Source organism: Pimephales promelas, chromosome 24 (assembly GCF_988280905.1).
Source record: "Pimephales promelas chromosome 24, fPimPro1.hap1.1, whole genome shotgun sequence".
Lineage (NCBI taxonomy): Eukaryota > Metazoa > Chordata > Actinopteri > Cypriniformes > Leuciscidae > Pimephales > Pimephales promelas.
The window spans coordinates 10,225,112-10,246,339 of NC_142792.1; the positions used below are offsets into that span (position 1 = coordinate 10,225,112).

Below are 21,228 nucleotides of genomic sequence, written 5' to 3' on the forward strand. Positions count from 1 at the left end.
ATACACCTCTGAACTTAAGCATTTATACATTTTAAATCAATCTGAGCTCATCAATTCAATTTAAACTTGGATTTTTTTTTTACAGCTGAGTTCTGGGAAGGTAGAGGTAAGTATGGAGACAGTTTTCCACAGCCATGAGGACACAGGGAAAAAATCATCTGGAGAGAAGAAGAAAGGCAAAGAGAGGGGGAAGGTGAAGTTAGCTCAGTGTGTTATAAATGAGTTTCAGTGACAGTTCTGTGTTGTACTTATTGTAAATTGACAGGACATCACTTAATCAAAAAAAAGTCAAATTAGCCATAAACATGTTTTAGCTATTAACCCTGTAATGCCTGACATCTGAAATAATTAGACAAAATCTAATAATAATAATTAATTAGAAATAATTAGAGAAAATCTAAACAAAAAGTCTTTTGTGTCAAAGTGTTTTTGGTTGAATATCATGATGCATCAGGCTTTCATGACTCATATTTGTGTATTCAATATAAAACACAGTAGGCTTTATAGGGTTGAACAGACTAATATTTTTATACTGGTGAAAATTTGAATCTGTGCAGTAATAGTAAAAGCCTAACCATACATAACTAGAACTAAACATTACAATTAAATATAATTAAAAAAAATCATGGATGCTAACCTCCTAAGTGATTCTAAATATTTCTGATGATTGTTATTTAAAGCCTTCTTATGAATTATGATGCTTCTCAACTGCTAAACTCTCAACCAGGGCAAAGGAAATAAAGGACGGCAAAAACGGCAAAGGAAACGTTTGGTAAATGTTTCATCATTGCATCCAACCTGACATGCACACATCATTCACATCCAAAGAAGCTTACACTCTAAAAAATGCTGGGTTGTTTCAACCCAAATTTCGGTCAAATATGGACAAACCCAAATGTACCCAGCATTTGGGTTTGTCCATATTTGACCCAAATTTGGGTTGAAACAACCCAGCATTTTTTTTTAGAGTGTAACAGTGCTAAATAAGTGCCTTTTTTCTATTACGTTGAACTTTATTTTATGTTCTGATATGCAAGAGATATTACAGACTTGTCTAAATATGCCTAAATATTTCATTAAACAAGCATAAACCCTAAATAAATTTTAAACATACTCTTAAATCGAGCATTAAATGCACCTGTGGTTTGGCTATAATCATAATGCATTACTAATTTAATAAATATGCTAAAAATTTTCCCAAATCGCAGTATTACAATTTTAACTACAAGAATAATTCACCCAAAAATTAAAATACGGCATTAATAATGGAATTAAATTTCTCCATAAAGCATGATTACCAACATTGATAGTTTAGTCTGTAATGTGTAAAACTAACCTCCTAATATGTAAATTTGTTACTAATCTATTCTCTCTCAGTTTTGTTTGTTAGTTTGTTCATTAGCATCAAAACAAACCTATTTAGCTGATCATGTTCTAGATTCATCATTAGAAGGCAGAAATCATTTCTCTTTCAATGTTAAATTACAGGAAGACCAAGACAACATGGAAGAGGAGGTTGAGGAAGGATCATATGATGATGAGGAATACAGTCTTGAATATGAGGTAATTCTAATCTATACAGTCACTTTAGTATAGTGAATACGAGGGAATTTTATAAAGTAGGCTTTAATGGGTTAAATAGACATGATCACATGATCATACAGTATGATGTGAAATCTAATGTAAGACAGATGTGATTCATATCACGCAGTACATCAGATTTGATTTATAATTCGTCTGTTAGTATTCACACATGCATAATTAGCTGAATGGAACCTGACATATCATCCTACACTAATAAGTTTACCTCATATCCCCCTCACCCACACCCACACTGGAGAATCCAATCAAATCACAATTTAAAAGACTTTGATATATTACTCCCACTCCCCAACCTAAATAAGAAACCGTAATCACTAATTAATTTCTAATTAATGTTAAGTATTCTCATAATCTCTCAGCTTTCAGTTTATGTCTTGAAACAAATGGTTTACACACTGCAGGCGGGGTTTTTTTTTTTCATGAACTTTTCACAGTGATTTGTAAATGTTTTGTGTGTATCATGTCAGGACGAGCTGCCCACAAAAGAGCCTTTTCCCTCTCAAGAGGAGGACGACGGAGGAGAGGAGGTACGCGTTATCGAAACCAAATCAAATCACAATATACTCATAAATTTACAACTGAATGCACTATTGCAGACACAATTTAGATAAATGCATGTTACAGTGCAATCCTTTTTCCTCAATACTATACGGTTGTGTGATATGCGTTGAGCTAAAGGTTTTTCAGCTGGAACCTGTTCTTTCCTCAGCTAAAAGTCTCTGCAACAACAGCTTTATACACACAAGAAAATGAGGTAAGAGTAACTGCTTAACCTTTCTTCTTAATACTATTAATCATTTAAAATGTTAATGGTTGCATATGAGCAGGGCATTTTATGACGTCCCAAAATTGTTAAAAATGCACACAGGGTGAGACAGAAACATCCTCTCGGATTACACAGTCTCCAGAGGAGATCAGACTGGTAAGAATATACACTACCTTTCAAAAGATGTATCATGTTTCTGAAAGAAGTCTCTAATGCTCACCCAGGCTGCATTTATTTGATGCAAATAAAATACAGAAAATTGCAATATTGTGAAATAGTATTACCATTTAAAAGAACTGATGCAATTTAATACATTTAAAATAGGGCTGTCAAACGATTAATCGCGATTAATCGCATCCAAAATAAAAGTTTGTGTTTACATAATATATGTGGGTGCACTGTTTATAATTATTTTATATGTTTAAATACACACACATGCTTGTATATATTTAAGAAATATTTTTATGTGTATACTGTATATTTATTTATAAATAATTTATATTATATATAAATATAAATATTTTATATATAAATAATATTTTTTTCTAAAATATACATGCATGTTTGTGTATTTATACATAAAAAATAATTATAAACAGTGCACCCACATTTATTATGTAAACACAAACTTTTATTTTGGATGCGATTAGTCGCGGTTAATCGTTTGACAGCCCTAATTTAAAATAGAATTTATTCGACAGCCTTCTTACTACAGTCTTCATCACTACAGTCCTACTTCAGTGTCACATGGTCCTTCAGAAAAAAAATTTAATATGTTGATTATTGTTGAAAACAGTTGTGCTGGTTTATATTTGTGGAAACTGGAATACATTTTGAACAGTAGTGAATGCATATTTTAAATAGACACCTTTTTAGGATCATTTTAATTTACTGTAATTTAATTTATATAATTCTCATGCACCATCGTTTATCCCCTTTGCAACAAGTATGGTTTATAGAAAAATGTCAATTCGTTTCAGACGGCTCACACAACACCAGCGAGTCCCCTGCTTTCATCAAGAGTAACAGAGCAGGTACTTGTTCGCATTTCAGCTGCTTTATGTACAGTATATGATATACACATTAACATATTTGTTTTTGTGTTTCACAGAAGCCACCTGAAACCACATTATTATCAGTGATAAACACAACACAAACTGCAGAGGAGGTAAAAGTGTCTGTGGTTTTGCTTTCTGTCCTCCTGTCTTTTCCTTTTTGCTCTGTTTTATTCCACAGCTCAGTCTTGCATGTGGCTTTTGTTTGAAGCATGAACTAACTACAGCTTTGGGAATCTTTCTGTTTATTGGACACTTTAGCTTATTGCAACTGATGAATACATTTGAGTTGAGCATGCACTTTTTATTAGCATGCCTCTTTATTTTTTTGCATGACAAGATCAATGAATTTCACCAGTGCAAACAGTATTTTGCGTAAGTTCATATGCATTTTAAACAGGCAACTTTAATGTATGAGTATAAAGTGTGAGTTTCAAGAACATGAACATTAATATATAACAAAATATCATGAAGTAACACACTGACATCCAAGCATGAATCCTCTGGTTTGTGTACTTGCCGAATGAAACATTAAACACGCTTTATAGTCGCTTTTACAGATTAGCTACAGGTTTTGGTGTCATTGTTACACTGTAATTATACATTTAACTACCAAGTAATATTAAGTAACTTCATGTACTTACTAAAGGGTTAGGATTAGGGTTAAGGGTTAGTTGCATGTAATTATGCATAATTTATAGTTATTACTATAGGAACTACATGTAACATATGTAGCAATGGCACTGTAAAATAAAGTGTTACCCAGGTTTTCTTTAATATATTTATTTTCTTAACACAGGAGCTCCCCTAAAATCTGTAAGAGAGACATTCAAGTGTGTAGAAACTGTGAAGGGTAAAAGAGGGGGAGGATCTCACTGGCCGGCATTACTTTGGGAGAGCCTCCTGTCCCGTCGCACAATGATGATGTCATTCATCCATGCCGCCTCCACCGTGTCTAGCGCTCAGTACGCTGCAATGCCTTTGATAGATTGAGAAGGACCACCAACACTCTCTGAAGAGAGACCAGCCCAGTATAAACATCTTTACTGAACAAACACATGCTAAATCATTCATATAATTCATATCAATATGACAACACAAAACACTGTCTTAACGTTGTTTTAATAACTTGCTTAGAGTTTCAAATCATTTGTCCTGTCAGCTCATGCAACATCGATTTGTTCATCAGTTCCTTATTTATTGATAAGACTGAAAAAGAATTGTATTTTGTTTGTGTTTATTATATTTACTTTTTTCATTTGCGGTAACATGATGTGCTACCTGTTTTCACTGGTGAAATTCAAAGACATATTGCTTTTCTTTTTGTAATTAATCTGTTTGTGCATGTCTGTCAGTAAATGTGTTCTTCCTAAACCAGTCTTAACCTGTTTCTGAGTCTTTATTGTGTGTTATGTGTGTCTTTATTTCTTTTCACAATCATGAAAAATGTTTGCTTCATAACATTTTTTATATAAAGAGGTCCACTATATTGGTACCATATCAATTATTGGTATTGTTTATATTCTACATGTCATTGTGCAAGCTAATTTCCCCCATTTTTAATTTTAGATTTCATTTGCCGCCATCTAAGTTAATCTTTTAAAACACTATTAATTTAATAACACTGTTAAATGTCATTTCAAAGAGCATACACATTTTTTCATACACTTAGAAAAAAAGGTACAAAAGCTGTCAGTGGGTTGGCACCCTTTTGAAAGCTACACATTTGTACCTTATTTACACCTAAAAGGTACATATTAGTACCTAAAGTGTACTTATGAATGCATAAATTGTATATTTTTTTTTTCTGAAAGTGTACAGTACATTATAATTTAGCAAGTAAATATAGTAAAATATGCAGTGAATGTAAATGAGTCAGAGAAAAAATGTTTATAAGACTGTTTGGGTGTAAACAGGGGTACTTGTCCCACAATAGTGGCCTGGAAGGGGCAAGATCTAAAGTGAAGAGGAGCGCCCCCTCGCCTGAGTACATGGTAAAACTTGCCCACAACAGTCTGGCTAATGTTTTGTTATAGAATTTCAATTTGAACATAGAATAAGCATCTTGTTGAAGCACAAATCAAGTGTGTCATCTGTAGGCATACATGCCTGGAACGCCAGGAGGACAAAACCGTTACAGACAAGGATATAAGGTGATGTGTTTCTGATTTTGATTAGATGTAATTGCATGATGTAATGGAGGGAAATTGGGGGAGGAAGTAAAATTGTGTTATCTCATCCTCTTTTAGCGTTCCACCTCAGGAGCAGGAGGCAAAAAGAAGCTGAATGTGAGTGTGTTTAATCTACCTAAAAGAAATGGAGGAATTGATAGAAGATAGAAAGCTCAGAAATGCCATGCAAGTTTTCTTAGGTTTATAATCAAACTTTAAGAATATTCTAAAATTGAATCACTGAAATAAATAAAAAAATAATGAACTGTTTGACACATAAAATACTGTTAGTATTTTAATAGAAAACTGTTTAGATTGATTGTGTTGAGATGCATTATATGTTAATGAAAGTTGTTAAAATTTTCCAATAAGTAAATAAAAAAATACTGTGTTCAAATCAATGTTTGATTATTGACTTATAATTTTTATAGTGAAATTTTATAGAAAAAGGGAATCTAATAGCATGATATTAAGCTCTCACTTTATTTTTCTGTCACTTTTGTAGAAAAGGAAGCAAGAAAACAAAGACACTGCGGCTGTTGCAGAGATGTACAAGGAAAGAGGGAGGGAAGAAGAGGGTGAGAGAGAAGACGACATCTATCTTAAGAACCAGGAAAGAATGATTGAAGAGGAAACTGAGGCACATTGGGACATGGAGGAAGAGGATGGTGCGACTGAGACCAAAGAATACAGTTCAGGTGATGGTGATGAGGAGACAGAGGAAGAATTTGAGCTAGAGAGGGAGAGAGAGAGACAGGAGATGGAAAAAGAAAGGATGGAGCTGGAACGAGAAAGGGCGGAAGAACTTGAAAGGGAGAGAGAGCTGGAGAGGGAGACAGAGATGGAGCAAGAGGAAAATGAGGAGAGAGAGAGACAGTTACAGAGACAAAGAATGGAATGGGAGAGACAAAGAGAAAAGATGGAGAGAGAGAGGATGGGAGAGACAAACGGAGAGGAAGACATGGGGCCCCGTATTTCCCACTGTGATTATCTGAAGGTAAGAATGTGCTTTAAAATGAGTTTTCAACAAAAATACAAATATTCCACATATCCACAACATATAAAGAATAACATCTATGTATCCTTTGAGCCATTGGAAAACATTATGTAATTATAAAATATATGTTTGTTTAAATTTAGATATTAAAGGAGTAGTTTACTATTAAAAAAAAGCTTTTGCTGATAATTTACTCACCCCCAAGTCATCCAAGATGTCCATGTCTTTCTTTCTTCAGTCAAGTTTTTTGATGAAAACATTCCTGGATTTTCTCCATATAATGGACTTCACTGGGAACCAAACAGCTCAAGGTCCAAATGAGAGTTTCAGTGCAGCTTCAAAGGGCTTTAAACGACACCAGATGATGAATAAGGGTCTTATCTAGGACCCTTCGAGTCATGACTCGAAAAAAGATTTGTTCGTTTTGATGAACGAGTTTGAACAGGAGAGCTGCACTGAAACTCTCATTTGGACCTTGAACCGTTTGGTTCCCATGTAAGTCCATTATATAGAGAAAATCCTGGAAAGTTTTCTTCAAAAAACATAATATCTTTTCGACTGAAGAAAGAAAGTGATGGACATCTTGGATGACATGGGGGTGAGTAAATTTTCAGCAAAAGTTTTTTTTAAAAAGTGAACTACTCCTTTAAATCCCACATTTTAGGACAGACATTTGGACCCTCATTTATTTTCTGTAATATGGTGTATATGCGTTTTTCCTCGAATGAACAGGGACCTCCAGGTGAAAATGGAAAACCAGGCCCTAAGGTCAGGCAAGCTTTTTCATTCTAAGTCAGAACGATCTGTTCTTAGTAATAAGCATGCCAGTCCCATCCTGATAAATAGTGTAATTTGAGCAATGTTCTCGTTGGCTCTTATTACTGAATAAGATCTGTGTGTTCCCAAAACCAAAGTCTGTTAGATAATCATCCCTGCTTCCCGATTGGTCTGCACCCCATCCACACATACGACATCCCGCCCCCTCATTTACAATTTCGAAATGATTACTGTCAATCAAACCCGGTGGGTGGATTTTCAGTAGTCCCTTTCCGCTTGCTTTGATGCCCCTAGAGCTTTATTCTTACTCCTGCGAGCCTGAAATGGATTTAATTAGTCTGTGTTAATATTGTAGAGCTGAAGGAGAACTTCTGAGCTCTTTGTTGTTTGGGTTAGTCAAAATTGTGCTTGTGAGTGGCTGATCATTTGTGAATTTGCGCAGGGGGAGATTGGAGAAAAAGGCCAGAAGGTATATTCATTTTCAGCCTGTTGTCAATAACTGTTTATCCCATAATTCTTTAGCCTCCAATGATTTGTTTATGTGTTCTGTTTCAGGGAGAACCTGGAACTGGTCACCGTGGGCCAATTGGTCAGGCCGGTCCAGCAGGACAAAAGGTGTGTCCTTTATCAATACTGTGAAATTAACTGCCAACATAAACCCGAACGCAGCTAAAAAATAGACGTCTTGTTGCTGATGTTGTGTTATGTGCTTAGGGTGAGCCTGGCGAACCAGGACCGACTGGAGCACAGGGCATTCAGGGTATCCGTGGCAATCCTGGCATCCCTGGGACACCAGGTCAAAGAGGTCAGCCAGGTGACCCTGGAGAGCCAGGTAGAAAGGTAATGTTAAAGAATTTCCTTATTGTTATGACTATGGTGATTGAATAACATTTTGCTATTTGAAAGCGAAAAATTAACTAATAAATGATTTTTTTTTTATTTATTCGTATGTTTTACAGGGTGAGAGAGGGAGACGAGGAAAGAATGGGTCACCTGGCACTCCAGGTGCAATTGGTCCTCTTGGACAGCAGGTATCACTGCTACATTTACTCTGTATATCAATACATTTACTCTGTAGTTTAATTTATAGAGTGAAAAGTGAAGGGCTAGAATGAACTGAGAACTTCTTTCAGGGTCCTCCTGGCCTCTCTGGGGTTAAAGGTGAAAAGGTAAGTCATTGCATGTTGTGTTGATGCTCAACATGAACAGGTTAGGTTGAAATACCCCACAAACAGACATAAACATAAACATTTATGAAAAGTTTTATCTGCTATCACCAGGGAGACACTATCCCAGGGGAACCAGGTGACAGGGGAATTTCCGGGCTCCCAGGTCGCCGGGTAATATTATAATAAATGTTCCTTCAGATAGTTTGCAGGTGTAATGTTTATTCAGTAATAGGATATTATGAAACCTAGTGGTGAAAACAGTTGCATGTTTGTTTTTTTTTCTCTGTGTATTCTAAGTGTTTATTAATAACTTCACATTGTTACAAGGGACCCAAAGGCACTATCGGTGTTAGAGGGCCTCCAGGTCTCATGGTGAGTCACGTGTCATTCTGTAGAATATTTTGTAGCAGACTCATTTCAAGCGTATTGGTTCATTCGTTCGTTCGTTCGTTCGTTCGTTTGTTCATTCATTCATCCATCCATCCATCCTACATCAGGTACACTGTAAAAATGAATATGCTTTATCTAATCAATAGAATTGTGGCAACAGATTACAAGCAATATTATTAATGAAATTTAACAAATTAGAATTGAGTAATCATTAATGAAATTAAAAGTTAACCATTTAAAATGAGTAAAGTTTACACCATAGCATTTTACAAAAATATCTCACTAACAGACAGACGTCAAAGATTAATAAGAACTCTTTATTTTATATTGCCAACATTGAAGACACCTGATGTTAACAAGCAGAATCACTGAAGGAGAAAACCGTATTTTTTAAAACAAACCTAAAACAAACACTGATCACCATAATGGTGACTTCAATTTATGTTTTTTTTTTTTTTCACATCTCTGTTTCTTTGCATCTTCTCTCATTGTCATGGGAAAAATAACACCAATATCTCGTTGTTGTCCTATCCTCTCTTCGACTGTACAATCTGAAAAAATGCCCCAAAATATATATTTTCTTTTTTTTTTTTTGATGCACAATACATGATTCTGTACAATGTGTTAAGTTCTTTTGACCTTTCTCTTTAATTAAGGGTCCCAAAGGCCTGACTGGTGTGAAAGGAGAAAAGGTGAGTTTCCATTTTTATCCCATCTTGGTTTAAATTCTGTGAACAGCAAGACCCGCCTCCTTTGATTTGAATGGCCAACTCAGTCATTTTGACACTGACAACTGTTCAAAAAACAAACAAAAAAAAAAACAAAAAAAAACAATGTAATGGAGTGCAGCAGAGCAGCATCAAGAATATTCTATTCCATTTCTAACTATTGGGGATGACTTGTCCCCTTCAAAGTCTATGGTGGTTATGGCCAAGCATTGAAGGGCTTTAAATGTTAATAGCCAAGCCAACTCTGCCAGGGTCATTCACTGTAGCTCAAAGATTTATAGGCAGCTTTGACAGCACTATTGTCCTCACAGAGCCTTTCTTCTCTCTGTATCGACTTGCCAGTGTCTTCTCTTCAACTCTTTCTCTGCTCAAGCCGATCTTTGTATGTTTGAAACTGCTGTGAACAGCACTTTCTTCTCAGAGACATACACACTCACACCAACGTCACAATCTGCGTCAGTTGTGAATAAAACCGGTTTTATTTTCTTCAGCGTATGACAGGTTCAAATTTGCTTATGACGTACCATTTTAAACTCAATTGTTTAGAATATAAACCAGACAAAATTAACAAAGACAACTTTTTGACTGACAGGGTGACAAAGGTGTGACTGGTCACAGAGGAGACAAGGTAAGGACAGCATATGCATATCTGGATGGCATTTATTTAGATTTATTTACCAACTACCTTATTGTTTTCCTGTTTTTGTAGGGTAGCCCTCTCTCCATGCCAGGACCCAGAGGATATAAGGGTCTAAAAGGAGAGACGGTAAGATTTCTGTATTTCAGTTCACTAATGTTTCCTACAAAGGATACGAATTGACTGTGCAAACACTTCACAACATCTGTGAGTCATTTGATTTTTTTTTTCTTCAATAATGTTTCATTTGTTAACGTTAGTTAAAACATGAACTAACAATGAACATTACTTTACTACAGAATTTATTTATCTTAGCTTATGTATAACTCAACATTTAAGACATTTTAAAGGCAATATATGTATCTGTTAATACTATGCACAGTGAACATTAACATTTTATTGATTAACATTAACAAAGGTTAATCAAATCTGCGCAAATGTATTGCTCGTTGTTAGTTCATGTTCATTAAATGAGACATCAATGTAAACGGTTACCTTTTTCGAAGTAGAAAGGACAAATGAAGGTCAATGTATGTTGATATGTACGTCAATGCACAGTATGTCTGAATTGTATATGGTAGGGTGAACGTGGGCTTCCAGGGTTTGATGGAGATAAAGGAGAGAAGGGTGAAGATGGTCCACCTGGTGCGAAGGTATTTTACACACTGTACTGAGTGATATATACATTACTTTTCAAATGTTTGGGGTCATGATTTCTGAAGGATCATGTGACTGGAGTAATAGCTGCTGAAAAATTCAGCTTTGCCATCAGAGGAATTGATATTACATTGTAGCCCTCAAACCGTATTAATCCTGTAATTGTGGACAAATGTGGGCACAGGGGACTCAGGTGTTATCCTAATTTTCTGGAGGCAAACTTAGGAAAAGTAGCCAAGTCTTGTACCGCTCAGATCAAGGGAAGTATTTTTTTTTTTTAAATAAATCAAAACTATTTTGCCCACATTTGTCCAGAATACGGTTTTAGGGTTAAAATATATTAAAATAGGAAACATTAATTCTGAAATTGTAATATTTCACAGTATTACTGTATTAAAATAAGTGAATCCTTTGTGAGCATAAGACTTTTTTTAAAAACATTACAAATCCTACAGTCACGTGGACCATGTAAAGTGAATTTCCAATGCTTGTTTGATATAATTTCAGGGACTGAAGGGTGAGGCTGGTACCAAAGGAGGCATGGGGACTTTTGGCGCACGTGGTCCAGTAGGACAAAAGGTCAGAATTAGCACTACTATGAAGTTTTTGGAATATTTTGCTATATAAAATTGCATTTTTAGTATATATTGTTTTGTTAAATATTTTTTTTTACTGTGGAAAGTAAACAAGTTTTCCTTAGGGAGATCCAGGGGAGTCCGGCGCCAATGGAGAAAAGGTAGAATGAGTGGTTGTGGTTGTTTCATAAACCAAGTTTAATATGTTAGGATTATACTTTTATAAAACATACTGATTGGCTGAGATTTGTTACAGGGTCGAAATGGAGAACATGGTTTGGATGGTGAAAAGGGTGTTAAGGGAGACAAGGGCCTGCAGGGCAAAAAGGGGGATCAGGTGAGAATATGAACCAAATCTGAATAAAATATTAATTATGAAGAAAATCGTCAGAGTAACAGAGGCAACTGAGAGGGAGAACACTGTTCCTTAACCTTTCTTACTAACTACATTATTTAGAGATGAATGATTCAATATTTAAGTAGGTAGTCCTTTTAGTTTGTTGTTTAAAAGATCACACACTTTATTAAGGGATATAGAAGCAAGCACAATGGTTTTTGTGTTCAGGGTGAGACAGGTGAGCCTGGTTTACCTGGAGATACAGGAATTAAAGGAGAGAAGGTAAGGAGTGTCAATCTGAATTTACTGATTTAGTTTTTTTTTTTTTTTTCACCTGTCTGTAACCATTGTGTTTTTCTGCTGCAGGGCTTCAGAGGTTTCCCTGGTCGAATAGGGAACCCAGGACTGGATGGAGAACAGGTGTTTGGGTCTACATTTCATCTTAAGTAAAAAAACTGGATTAAATAAACCACTAATAACATTTATTTTGACTGTAAAACACAGGGTGATTCTGGGGAACCTGGCAGGCATGGCATTCCAGGACTAAACGGTATCCCGGGACGAAAGGTGAGATACTACACAAACAGATATCATCATCATCATGTAAAGTTAAGTATAAGATTTATTGTTTTTGTTAATGCTTAGGGTGAAAAGGGGGATAGTGGATTGAATGGTCTTGATGGAGCTCCTGGACAGAAAGGAGAGAAGGTACACTTACAGCACCACTGTTAATTGAAATAATAACAATAATAATTTTATCTTTTTATTAAAGATATAGTACACCCACTCCCCCAAAAAATTCTGTCGCAATTTATTCATCTTCACATCTTTCTAAAACTGTTTGACTGGAACACAAATAGAGATATTTTAAATATTTTTTCATATAATGAAAGCATATTGCAATCAAGAGCTGTCAAGCTTCAAAACAGACTAAAAAGCATCCTAAATGTATCTTACAATTATACCATATGACTCATGCACTATATTTAAAGCCTTCTGAGGTGATATGATAAATGTGTGTGAGAAACGCAATGTATGCAATCTTATTATTTAACTAAACTAAAAAAAAAGAAGCTAATTCAAAATGTTAATTAAAAATAATAGTCTATAAATAGTACTAAAATAACCCTGCTATCATGTCACGATCAGTTAACTAGGCCATGATTTTTCACATCATTGTGTCAAATGAATATGAGAAATCTTTTTCTCTGTCCTTTTAGCCAATGCCAATATGTTCATTTTCAATTTTTTATTGATTTACCCCATTCTCCTGTAGGGTGCAACTGGTTTCCCAGGTTTCTCAGGTTTTAAGGGATCTGCTGGTACACCAGGATCTAATGGAGCTCCGGGTCGGCCTGGTCCAGTTGGACCCAAAGGTGAAGTGGGACCGAAGGTACGACCAAATTCAATAATATAGCTGATTCATTATTCCTATGTGTGTGTGTGTGTGTGTGTGTGAGAGAGAGAGATTCATCAGACCTTACAGACAGATGGATAAATAGTCAAACCATTGTAATTATGGTCATCTTCATACCTCACTCATTCTCATGTGGAGGAACCGTGTAGGAGGACAAGTCCCTAATTAACTCACAAGAGGGAGAGGATGAGAGAGATAGAGAGATGGGCGTAGGAGCTATTTCTGCTGGGATGAAGATTTGAGCTATCAAACCAAACACTGCACTAAGGCCGCCTTTAGCCACAATTAAGCATCTCTTGATGTTGATAGGAATGGAGAGGGTTCGGCAAGCTGCTTTCACTGACAGAGTCTGATTGGTCAAGGTGATCTGTACTTTAGCACAGAATCAGCAGACTTGCTTAAAACATGAGGACGCTGTGAGGTTGCTCAATCGGCCAAGGTTTCTCAATAGTTTTATATTCGACAAGTTTCAACAGTAATAGAGAAAACCTGGTAAAACCGTGATGAGGACAAAAATGTCCCAACAAGGATGGAAATATCCAAAATCCTTGTCCTACCTTGTGTTATAGTTGCAGTGTGTTGTTGTTATATGAATAATAAACATATAGCTATTAATAATAATTAAAAAATACTATTACCCTTTTATCCCTAAACTCTTAACTGTATAAAAAATGTTCATTCATAATACATTAACTAATGTAAATTTGTGAATGTAACAAAATATTTCTATTATTTATAAGAACAACAACAACGGAAATAATAATAATTCTTATTTATGTTATTATTATTATCATGATTATATAAATATATATTTTATAACGCTTTTTGCTCTAAGCAACATAAGTACATCAAACAGGATCAAAGCAATAAAACAGTGCAATATGACACACACACACGTCGAAAAGCCATACAATTTCCAAAACGGTTTAGTCGAGCACATAGTTCATAATAAAAATATGCATCTGCATGTGTCTGACCCAACAGCACTGTAAAAAGTAATCAGTTAACTTAACTTAAAAAGTAATGTGAATTCCACATAACATATCTTTTTATTTAAGAAGACATTAATGTTTACCAAAATTAACAAAAACTGTTATGTACCTGTCACAGTACTGTAGTAATGTTTATGAATTACTGTACACTTTTTGTAAGTACACTTTTTGTAAAGTGCAACTCCTGGTGTTTTTCCATTCTAAAACAGACGAAATACATTTTTATACTCATATGTCAGTTGAAAATAAAATAGGAAATCCATTGGTTTGGTTATGTGTAGCATAAGCTCAAAGATTGGTCCAGGGTTAGTGGCTGTTTTGTGCTAACACATTATGTATTTATGTGTTACTGTATTACTGTATCTTCGCAGGGAGAGAAGGGGAGGAGAGGCAGAGGAAAAGCCTGTCAACGGGGACCTCCTGGAATTCCTGGCCTCACAGGCCTGGATGTAATGAGGAATCTGCATACAAATAACTGTATCATCCACTCTATTAGGACTTTGTCAATTCACAAACATGTTCAGTCTAAAGTTATGAATATCTTCTATGCAGGGGGAGGTGGGAAGCGTGGGCATGAAAGGAGAAAAAGGGGAGCCAGGACTCAGTGTATGTTGACAACGCCTGTGATATATTTATCATTATAGATTACAGATACTTTTTCTGTGTGATAAGAAATGTATTAAAATTGTCCTTTTGTTCAGGAGGAGGAAGTGAAGGATCTAGTGTCAAAGGAGGTGGTTGAGAAGTGTGGTGAGTATGTGTGTATGCTCATTTGTATTCTTAAACACACAATGGATCTTAGTTGGGACTGCAAATGAAAACAAAACTGTGAGGATATAGACATGAAAATGGTTCTCTTGGTATTTTTGTCCTTGTTTTCCATAACAAATATCTAACATCTTTTAAATCAAGATACATTTAGGCTATTCGAGAAGGAAAATGACTTAAGATTTTAAGTTAATGCTTATAAAAGATCTGTCAGTGAGGTAAAAAACAAAAGCACAAAGCATGAAATCACTTAATTTTGATCATGTTTCACTTAAATATCTAATTGCTTGTATATATTGCAGTGCATATAATATTAATGTATCAGATCACCTCTAATGTATACATCAACGATGTTTTTGTCCACTGAAAATGTTTTGTGTTTAAGTATTTTATCGGCTATACAATTACAGCCAAGAAACAAAACAGTACAACCCGCTGAGCAGACTTGTCTATTCATGTTTAATTGAATATGCTGTCTGCCCACACTAAAATTCAGTTGTGCAATGTCCATTGAAGTGGAATTGAAATGAAAAACAGGGTTTCGTTAACACATTTATTTGTTGGTGCTTAGGAGTGTGTGATTTTGTGTATTTGTGTGAGTTTGTGTCTCTCATTATATGTGTTTGGAGGCCCCTGTTGTGGAGACCTCTGTACCCCATGGGTTCCACCATCTGTTGTGTTCTAGTGGGCTCTCTCACTGAAGAAAAACTATGAAGAAGTCCATGTGTGAAATTAAACGAATTAATGATGTTGATGCCTAATGAAAGTTCCATAAAACGTCGTCACTTTCTTAACCAAAGGGAAGGAAATACTCCTGATGGTGAACACCAATGATCCAGATGATGGGAGTATCCTAAGAGAAGACAGAAGAGCGGATTCTGCCTCTCGGTTCTTGCTCACCCACCCCAAAGTGTGGGATGAAGAGGTGGAGGACGAGACCACTACAGTTCGTCCTGCTGTTTCAGAGTCTGAGCCAACATTAGCATATGGCAACATTACAAGTAGGTATATTCCTGCTTTGAACCAATATGTTAAAACATGGCTTCTCTCTTATGATATCATGCCTATATTTTGTCCTTAGGCCTGGAACCGTTTGGATGGGGAAACTCAGATTATATAATTCATATTTTATGATCAGTTTTATATTTGAGTGTTGATTAACTGTACATTTTGGTCTTCTGTAGGAAGCCAATCCTACACTCTCAGAAAAAAAAAAGGTACAAAAGCTGTCACTGGGGCTGTACCTTTTCAAAAGGTACACTTTTGTACACAAATGCTGCATATTGGTACCTTAGTGGTACATATTAGCATCTAAAATGGACATATTACCACCTAAAAAGGACATATTAGCTCATGAAATTGACATATTAGCACCTAACATTTACATATTAGCACCTAAAATATACATATTAACACTTACAATTTACATATTAGTACCTCAAATGCACATATTACCACCTAAAATGGACATATTAGCTCATGAAATTGATATATTAGCTCCTGAAATGGACATATTAGCACCTACAATGTACATATTAACACTTAAAATGTTCATATTAACACTTGAAATGTGCATATTAGCACCCAAAATGTACATATTAACACCTAAAATGTACTTATTAGCTCATGAAATGGACAAAAGTTTACCTTTTGAAAAGGTACAGCCCCAGTGACAACTTTTGTACCTTTTTTTCTGAGAGTGTATGTTGAGATCTGGCATCTTTGTAGATGTGTTAATTCATCCATAAACACCATTTAGTTCTTCTTTACCTGATGGAAAACAGGTTACAGGGTATAGGTATATGGACGTCATAGACAAAGGTTCTGCATGGTCTACTTCTTTGTGTTATTTTAAGCAACTGAGCCACACAGTAAATATCACTTGAAAAAAAAATCTGCATTGGACCAATGATATATCAATTGCTTGAGGTGAACTTAAATAAGAACTAATATACAGACTTCTTTATTGTTTTATCTGTGTTTGCGCATTCCAGACCGTCAATCAAGAGATTTTCAAGAGATGGCTCTTTCTTCAAAAGTGTCTATTTCTATGAGTGAGTCATTGAATCATTAATTCAACTGATTCAATCCTGACCCAATGCCAATCCTGAGTTGTGTAATTGGGTGTCTTTCTTTTCATTTAATAAAAACAGGTCAAATCAAAATTGTATTTTATGTACATTTATTTATAATAAATAGTTATGTAATATCAGAAAAATGAGGGTGATTTGTTTTACAGATTTTGTCCCATAATACACACATCTATGTGATTATATCTGTGTAATGTCTCTGCATACATGGTGTTAACTGAAAGCTTTTCTGTCGCACTCAGGAGCCAGTACAGAGAGAGATGGAGAGCAGAGAGAAAAGAGACGTGCACTCAAACTCCTCTCAGGTGTGTGTAGAGTAAAAGAGGAGAACATCGTCCTCTGCTGACTGCTGCTCCAAGTGCTTTCAACCAGTTAATACATCTACAAAAACAGCGTACATAAGCAGTATAGTCCGATTTCCTGCACAAATTAAACCTGGTCCTCGAATTAAAAGGATTTGCAGTGGTGATGCTGGGTTTATATCCAGCATAGTCTGAAGAAGTACACATTAATGGTCCTGGCACCAAAAGTGCAAGGCATTACACATAGCCAAGATCTGTCTTTTTTCTACAGTCTTCTGTCACATCCACAGTGCATTATGAGACACTAATAGACAATAATTAAACCAATGATAAAAGTAACACTCACGAGTCTGTTTACAAGTGAATAAATGTGAGAGAGGATAAAACATTTATAAAAAGTGGAACTATTTTTTGATTAACCATTTATTGCTTTGTGTATCCTTGCAGTGATATAAAGACAACTTAGATCCATGATTTCATATTTTTATTTAAAAAATAGAAAATAGCATAAATAAAGTTGTTGTTTCATGCATCTATATTCAATACATTTATTTCAAACTTTTTTTTTCATCATTTTTAATTTAATTAAAAACAGTGTGAATGCATTATTTATTAATTAAAACTATTATGTAATGCTACCTCCACTGAATGCAGACCCGGAAGCTGATATGTGCCTTGAACCCATGTCTGAGGGCCACTGCACTGAATACGTCCTGCTCTGGTACTACTACGCCGTCTCAGGGAAATGCCGTCCTTTTGTGTACGGTGGCTGCGGAGGAAACAGAAACCGCTTCAGCTCCAAACAGGATTGTCAGAGTAAATGCATTCTGGGAAGGAAAGGTAAAGAGGCAAACCTCAGGTTCCAATATAACTGGTTATAGATGATAATTTGTCAGAACTTTTCTTGTCCCCTTTTCTTGTTTTACAGATTCTGGATCCTGAGGAAAAACATTTAGCTATCTAACAAAAAAATACTAGTTTTGTACATTTTTGTCATCCCATATGTATATTAGTTTATCACAGCTGTTGTAACTTGTCTAATCTACATCATGTTTGCGTTTCTATAGCATCACACATCGTTGCACTGTTATAGTGATACTTATCCACGAATTTCTTACCAATATAGCACGTTCTTATTTAAAACCTATGAACGGAGGTCATGATTCTAAGAGTAAATGCACTATTAATATAATCAACTGTGTTTATGACCTGTTTACCAAGTCCATTTTGCACTAATGGTTCTGTTTGTAAAATGTTCTTTTAAAATATTATGTGAGACAATAAAACAATGAACTGTATATATTTTTGAATGGGCTATACAGTCGTAGGGGTTCACTGTAGGTGGGTGGGTATGTGCGTGAGAACATTTTTACATCGTGACCTCTGATTTTGGACAGTGTTCTCTGAGCTTGGCCCTATGTTGTGTATAAATGCTGCCATATTGGCTTTTCTTCAGCAATGTTTGTCGAGTCGTGTCTGGACGGTGTCTCCTGGGGGCAGGCAGAGAAAGTGTGTGCGCATTTGAAGCAAATGGACTAGCTGCATTTGTGGGTGGCTTACACAGCATTTGTACACTCGTGCATGTATTTGTATGTTTCCTTCCTCATTATTTTTACCCCTCCATATCTTTTTCACGTCGTAAAAGCTTTACATTCCGCTGACATTGACGCTGTTCGGTCTTGTATAATCTCCCAACTAAGCTGCTCCCTAGGTTTCTAGCTTTTTACATATGTCCCAGTAGCAGGGGGGCGTGTAGCAGGCTGTAGTCCAATTTAGAGCACATTGAGAAGACTGTGGTACAAGTTAGAAGACAGGACGCCCTTTACAATGTGTCTAAGGGGATCCCTGAGTGAACTTCATTGAGCACGCTAGCACAGATGCCCTTTACACCTGCTTTAAAATGTAGTTTTTAAGGTTTAATGAGCTTCCTTTAACTTCATGTGGAATAAAAGTATTATCATACAGTCCAATGCACAATGTTTACAGCGTTTAAATGTAATCATTAATGAAGCTTCCCAACTTTAGAGCCCTTGATGGCAAAGCAATCAATCTTTAAAGGGAGGTGAGAAGAAAATGAATTAAACTTATGAGCATGAACTGCACAGCAATTAACTCACAGGGACGCCTAAAAAGGAACACAAACTTGTTGTAGTTATTGACCCTGACAACTAATGAAACAATTAAACAGACCCAGAAATTCCTGTTTTATAAATAGCTCAATACACATGCAGAGTAAATAAATTGCTGCGCTATCCATGGTGCTGAATGCCTTTAGACGAGTTGGTAAGTTCTCAGTATATGCCATCTTAATTTTGAGCCTTGTAACCACTTTATTCCAAAGTTTTATGGATAATTATGTCCAGCCAGCCAGTCATGACATTTGAGTGGTAGGTTATTTTATTTTGTTTAATGACAAAAAAAAGAAAAAAAGAAACTATTGCATATCGCAATGAACTCGAAGAAAAAAAAGGAAAAACTTTGTAGCTAAATATATTAGTTAACCACGTTAAAAAGCTTGGTGCTAACCCTTTTTCCTAAAAATCGTATGTTTTCGCACAAATCGCATCGCACCTACAGCTAAAAATCAGTAATAAACTAAAATATTCAATCAAATAAATGGTAAATAATTTTACCTGTAAATAAATGAAAAATTATGTTATTAATTATAAATTATAATTTCGACTAATCATGTATGTTTATGCTTAAATATAATTAAATATAAGTTTTTTTTGTGTTGAGTTGGCCCACAAAATTTATGTTTCATGCTTAAAGCTACACTGTGTGATTTTTAACCCCATCTAGTGGTAAAAAGGTATATGACCATCCTGTGAATATTAGTTTCTGTTCCTCTCAATTCCGATTTCGTGTTAACTCCTATGGCGGCCAATGTATTCCTTAAAAAGGGATAGGAATATATGATGTAGATATTCATATATTTTTTAATAATTTGCCACCATTAAAAAAAAAACAACAACTTTTTTTAATGGTGGCAAAGTAAGTTCCAAAATAAATGTAGAACCAACTCAGTATGCGATTTCATACATTTCAGCCATTGTGAGCACCAATGCACATGGTTTTCACGTTGCATTATGGGACTTTAGGGAGCAAACGTTTCCATGCACTAGTATGACTTTGCGTTTGAGACAGCCCTTAAAATGGCCGACTCCCTGATCAGTGGCCTGACTACTGAAGTAGGGAGCAGATTGAGACGCACTCATGATCTGATTTTTTTTTTTTTTTTTTTTGCTATAATTAGCCCACAGGATGACTCTACATAGCTCGTCGCGTTTATCAAATATTAAGCATACACGGTCGGTTATCTGTTTTATATGGTGACGGTAAAAGCGCCTTTGGTGCACATGAAGCGCATAAATCACCACCTCATTTTACTGGGAGGGTCCCAATAAATGACGTTACTGCTGGCGTACGACTGCAGCGTAAATGGGCTAAATGAATGCACATCCAATGGGCAACCAGTCAAACGCATATTATCAGCAGCCAGGGAGATATCGAACCCACACAATCACTCTTATTTAAGTTGACGTTGAGTTTTTGTCTTTGCTTACCTTTTTAATAACACTTTGGATTTACGATCCAAAAGTTGTGCTTGACAAACGCTTCACTTCAGAAGACTCTTCTCATCCAAACAGTGCAGGTAAGTAATTTAGTCCTGTGTGAGATTTAAAAGGGATATATTCTTCCATTATTTACCCAAAGGTTGTTCCAAACCTGTATGACTTTCTGGATCACAAATTATTAAAAAGTGACAGCTTCAGTCTTCAGTGCATCTTTTTATTC

General features: G+C 35.6%; 1 protein-coding gene across 5 annotated transcripts in view; it reads left to right on the forward strand.

Moving 5' to 3' along the window:
- The window catches only part of col7a1l (collagen type VII alpha 1-like), a 65,216-nt gene extending 46,488 nt beyond the window's left edge, over window positions 1-18,728 (forward strand). For 2 of the 5 annotated variants that reach the window (XM_089126590.1, XM_039668054.2), the window contains exons 74-113: window positions 86-193; window positions 728-772; window positions 1,489-1,563; window positions 2,070-2,129; window positions 2,312-2,356; window positions 2,471-2,524; window positions 3,349-3,402; window positions 3,480-3,536; window positions 5,340-5,417; window positions 5,523-5,576; window positions 5,673-5,711; window positions 6,100-6,591; window positions 7,324-7,359; window positions 7,811-7,837; window positions 7,924-7,983; window positions 8,083-8,208; window positions 8,328-8,399; window positions 8,502-8,537; window positions 8,649-8,708; window positions 8,865-8,909; window positions 9,584-9,619; window positions 10,248-10,283; window positions 10,365-10,421; window positions 10,874-10,945; window positions 11,457-11,528; window positions 11,650-11,685; window positions 11,781-11,861; window positions 12,090-12,143; window positions 12,228-12,281; window positions 12,366-12,428; window positions 12,507-12,569; window positions 13,138-13,254; window positions 14,642-14,719; window positions 14,823-14,876; window positions 14,972-15,020; window positions 15,839-16,039; window positions 17,033-17,092; window positions 17,371-17,433; window positions 18,085-18,270; window positions 18,359-18,728. In XM_089126590.1, the coding sequence (XP_088982716.1) occupies window positions 86-193; window positions 728-772; window positions 1,489-1,563; window positions 2,070-2,129; window positions 2,312-2,356; window positions 2,471-2,524; window positions 3,349-3,402; window positions 3,480-3,536; window positions 5,340-5,417; window positions 5,523-5,576; window positions 5,673-5,711; window positions 6,100-6,591; window positions 7,324-7,359; window positions 7,811-7,837; window positions 7,924-7,983; window positions 8,083-8,208; window positions 8,328-8,399; window positions 8,502-8,537; window positions 8,649-8,708; window positions 8,865-8,909; window positions 9,584-9,619; window positions 10,248-10,283; window positions 10,365-10,421; window positions 10,874-10,945; window positions 11,457-11,528; window positions 11,650-11,685; window positions 11,781-11,861; window positions 12,090-12,143; window positions 12,228-12,281; window positions 12,366-12,428; window positions 12,507-12,569; window positions 13,138-13,254; window positions 14,642-14,719; window positions 14,823-14,876; window positions 14,972-15,020; window positions 15,839-16,039; window positions 17,033-17,092; window positions 17,371-17,433; window positions 18,085-18,270; window positions 18,359-18,372 (3,069 nt within the window). In that variant the 3' untranslated portion in view covers window positions 18,373-18,728. Of the gene's footprint in view, window positions 1-85; window positions 194-727; window positions 773-1,488; window positions 1,564-2,069; window positions 2,130-2,311; window positions 2,357-2,470; window positions 2,525-3,348; window positions 3,403-3,479; window positions 3,537-5,339; window positions 5,418-5,522; window positions 5,577-5,672; window positions 5,712-6,099; window positions 6,592-7,323; window positions 7,360-7,810; window positions 7,838-7,923; window positions 7,984-8,082; window positions 8,209-8,327; window positions 8,400-8,501; window positions 8,538-8,648; window positions 8,709-8,864; window positions 8,910-9,583; window positions 9,620-10,247; window positions 10,284-10,364; window positions 10,422-10,873; window positions 10,946-11,456; window positions 11,529-11,631; window positions 11,686-11,780; window positions 11,862-12,089; window positions 12,144-12,227; window positions 12,282-12,365; window positions 12,429-12,506; window positions 12,570-13,137; window positions 13,255-14,641; window positions 14,720-14,822; window positions 14,877-14,971; window positions 15,021-15,838; window positions 16,040-17,032; window positions 17,093-17,370; window positions 17,434-18,084; window positions 18,271-18,358 lie in introns of those variants that run through there. The other 3 variants (XM_089126592.1, XM_089126591.1, XR_016149693.1) reach the window with 3 other exon arrangements.
- The last annotated feature ends 2,500 nt before the right edge of the window (window positions 18,729-21,228 follow it).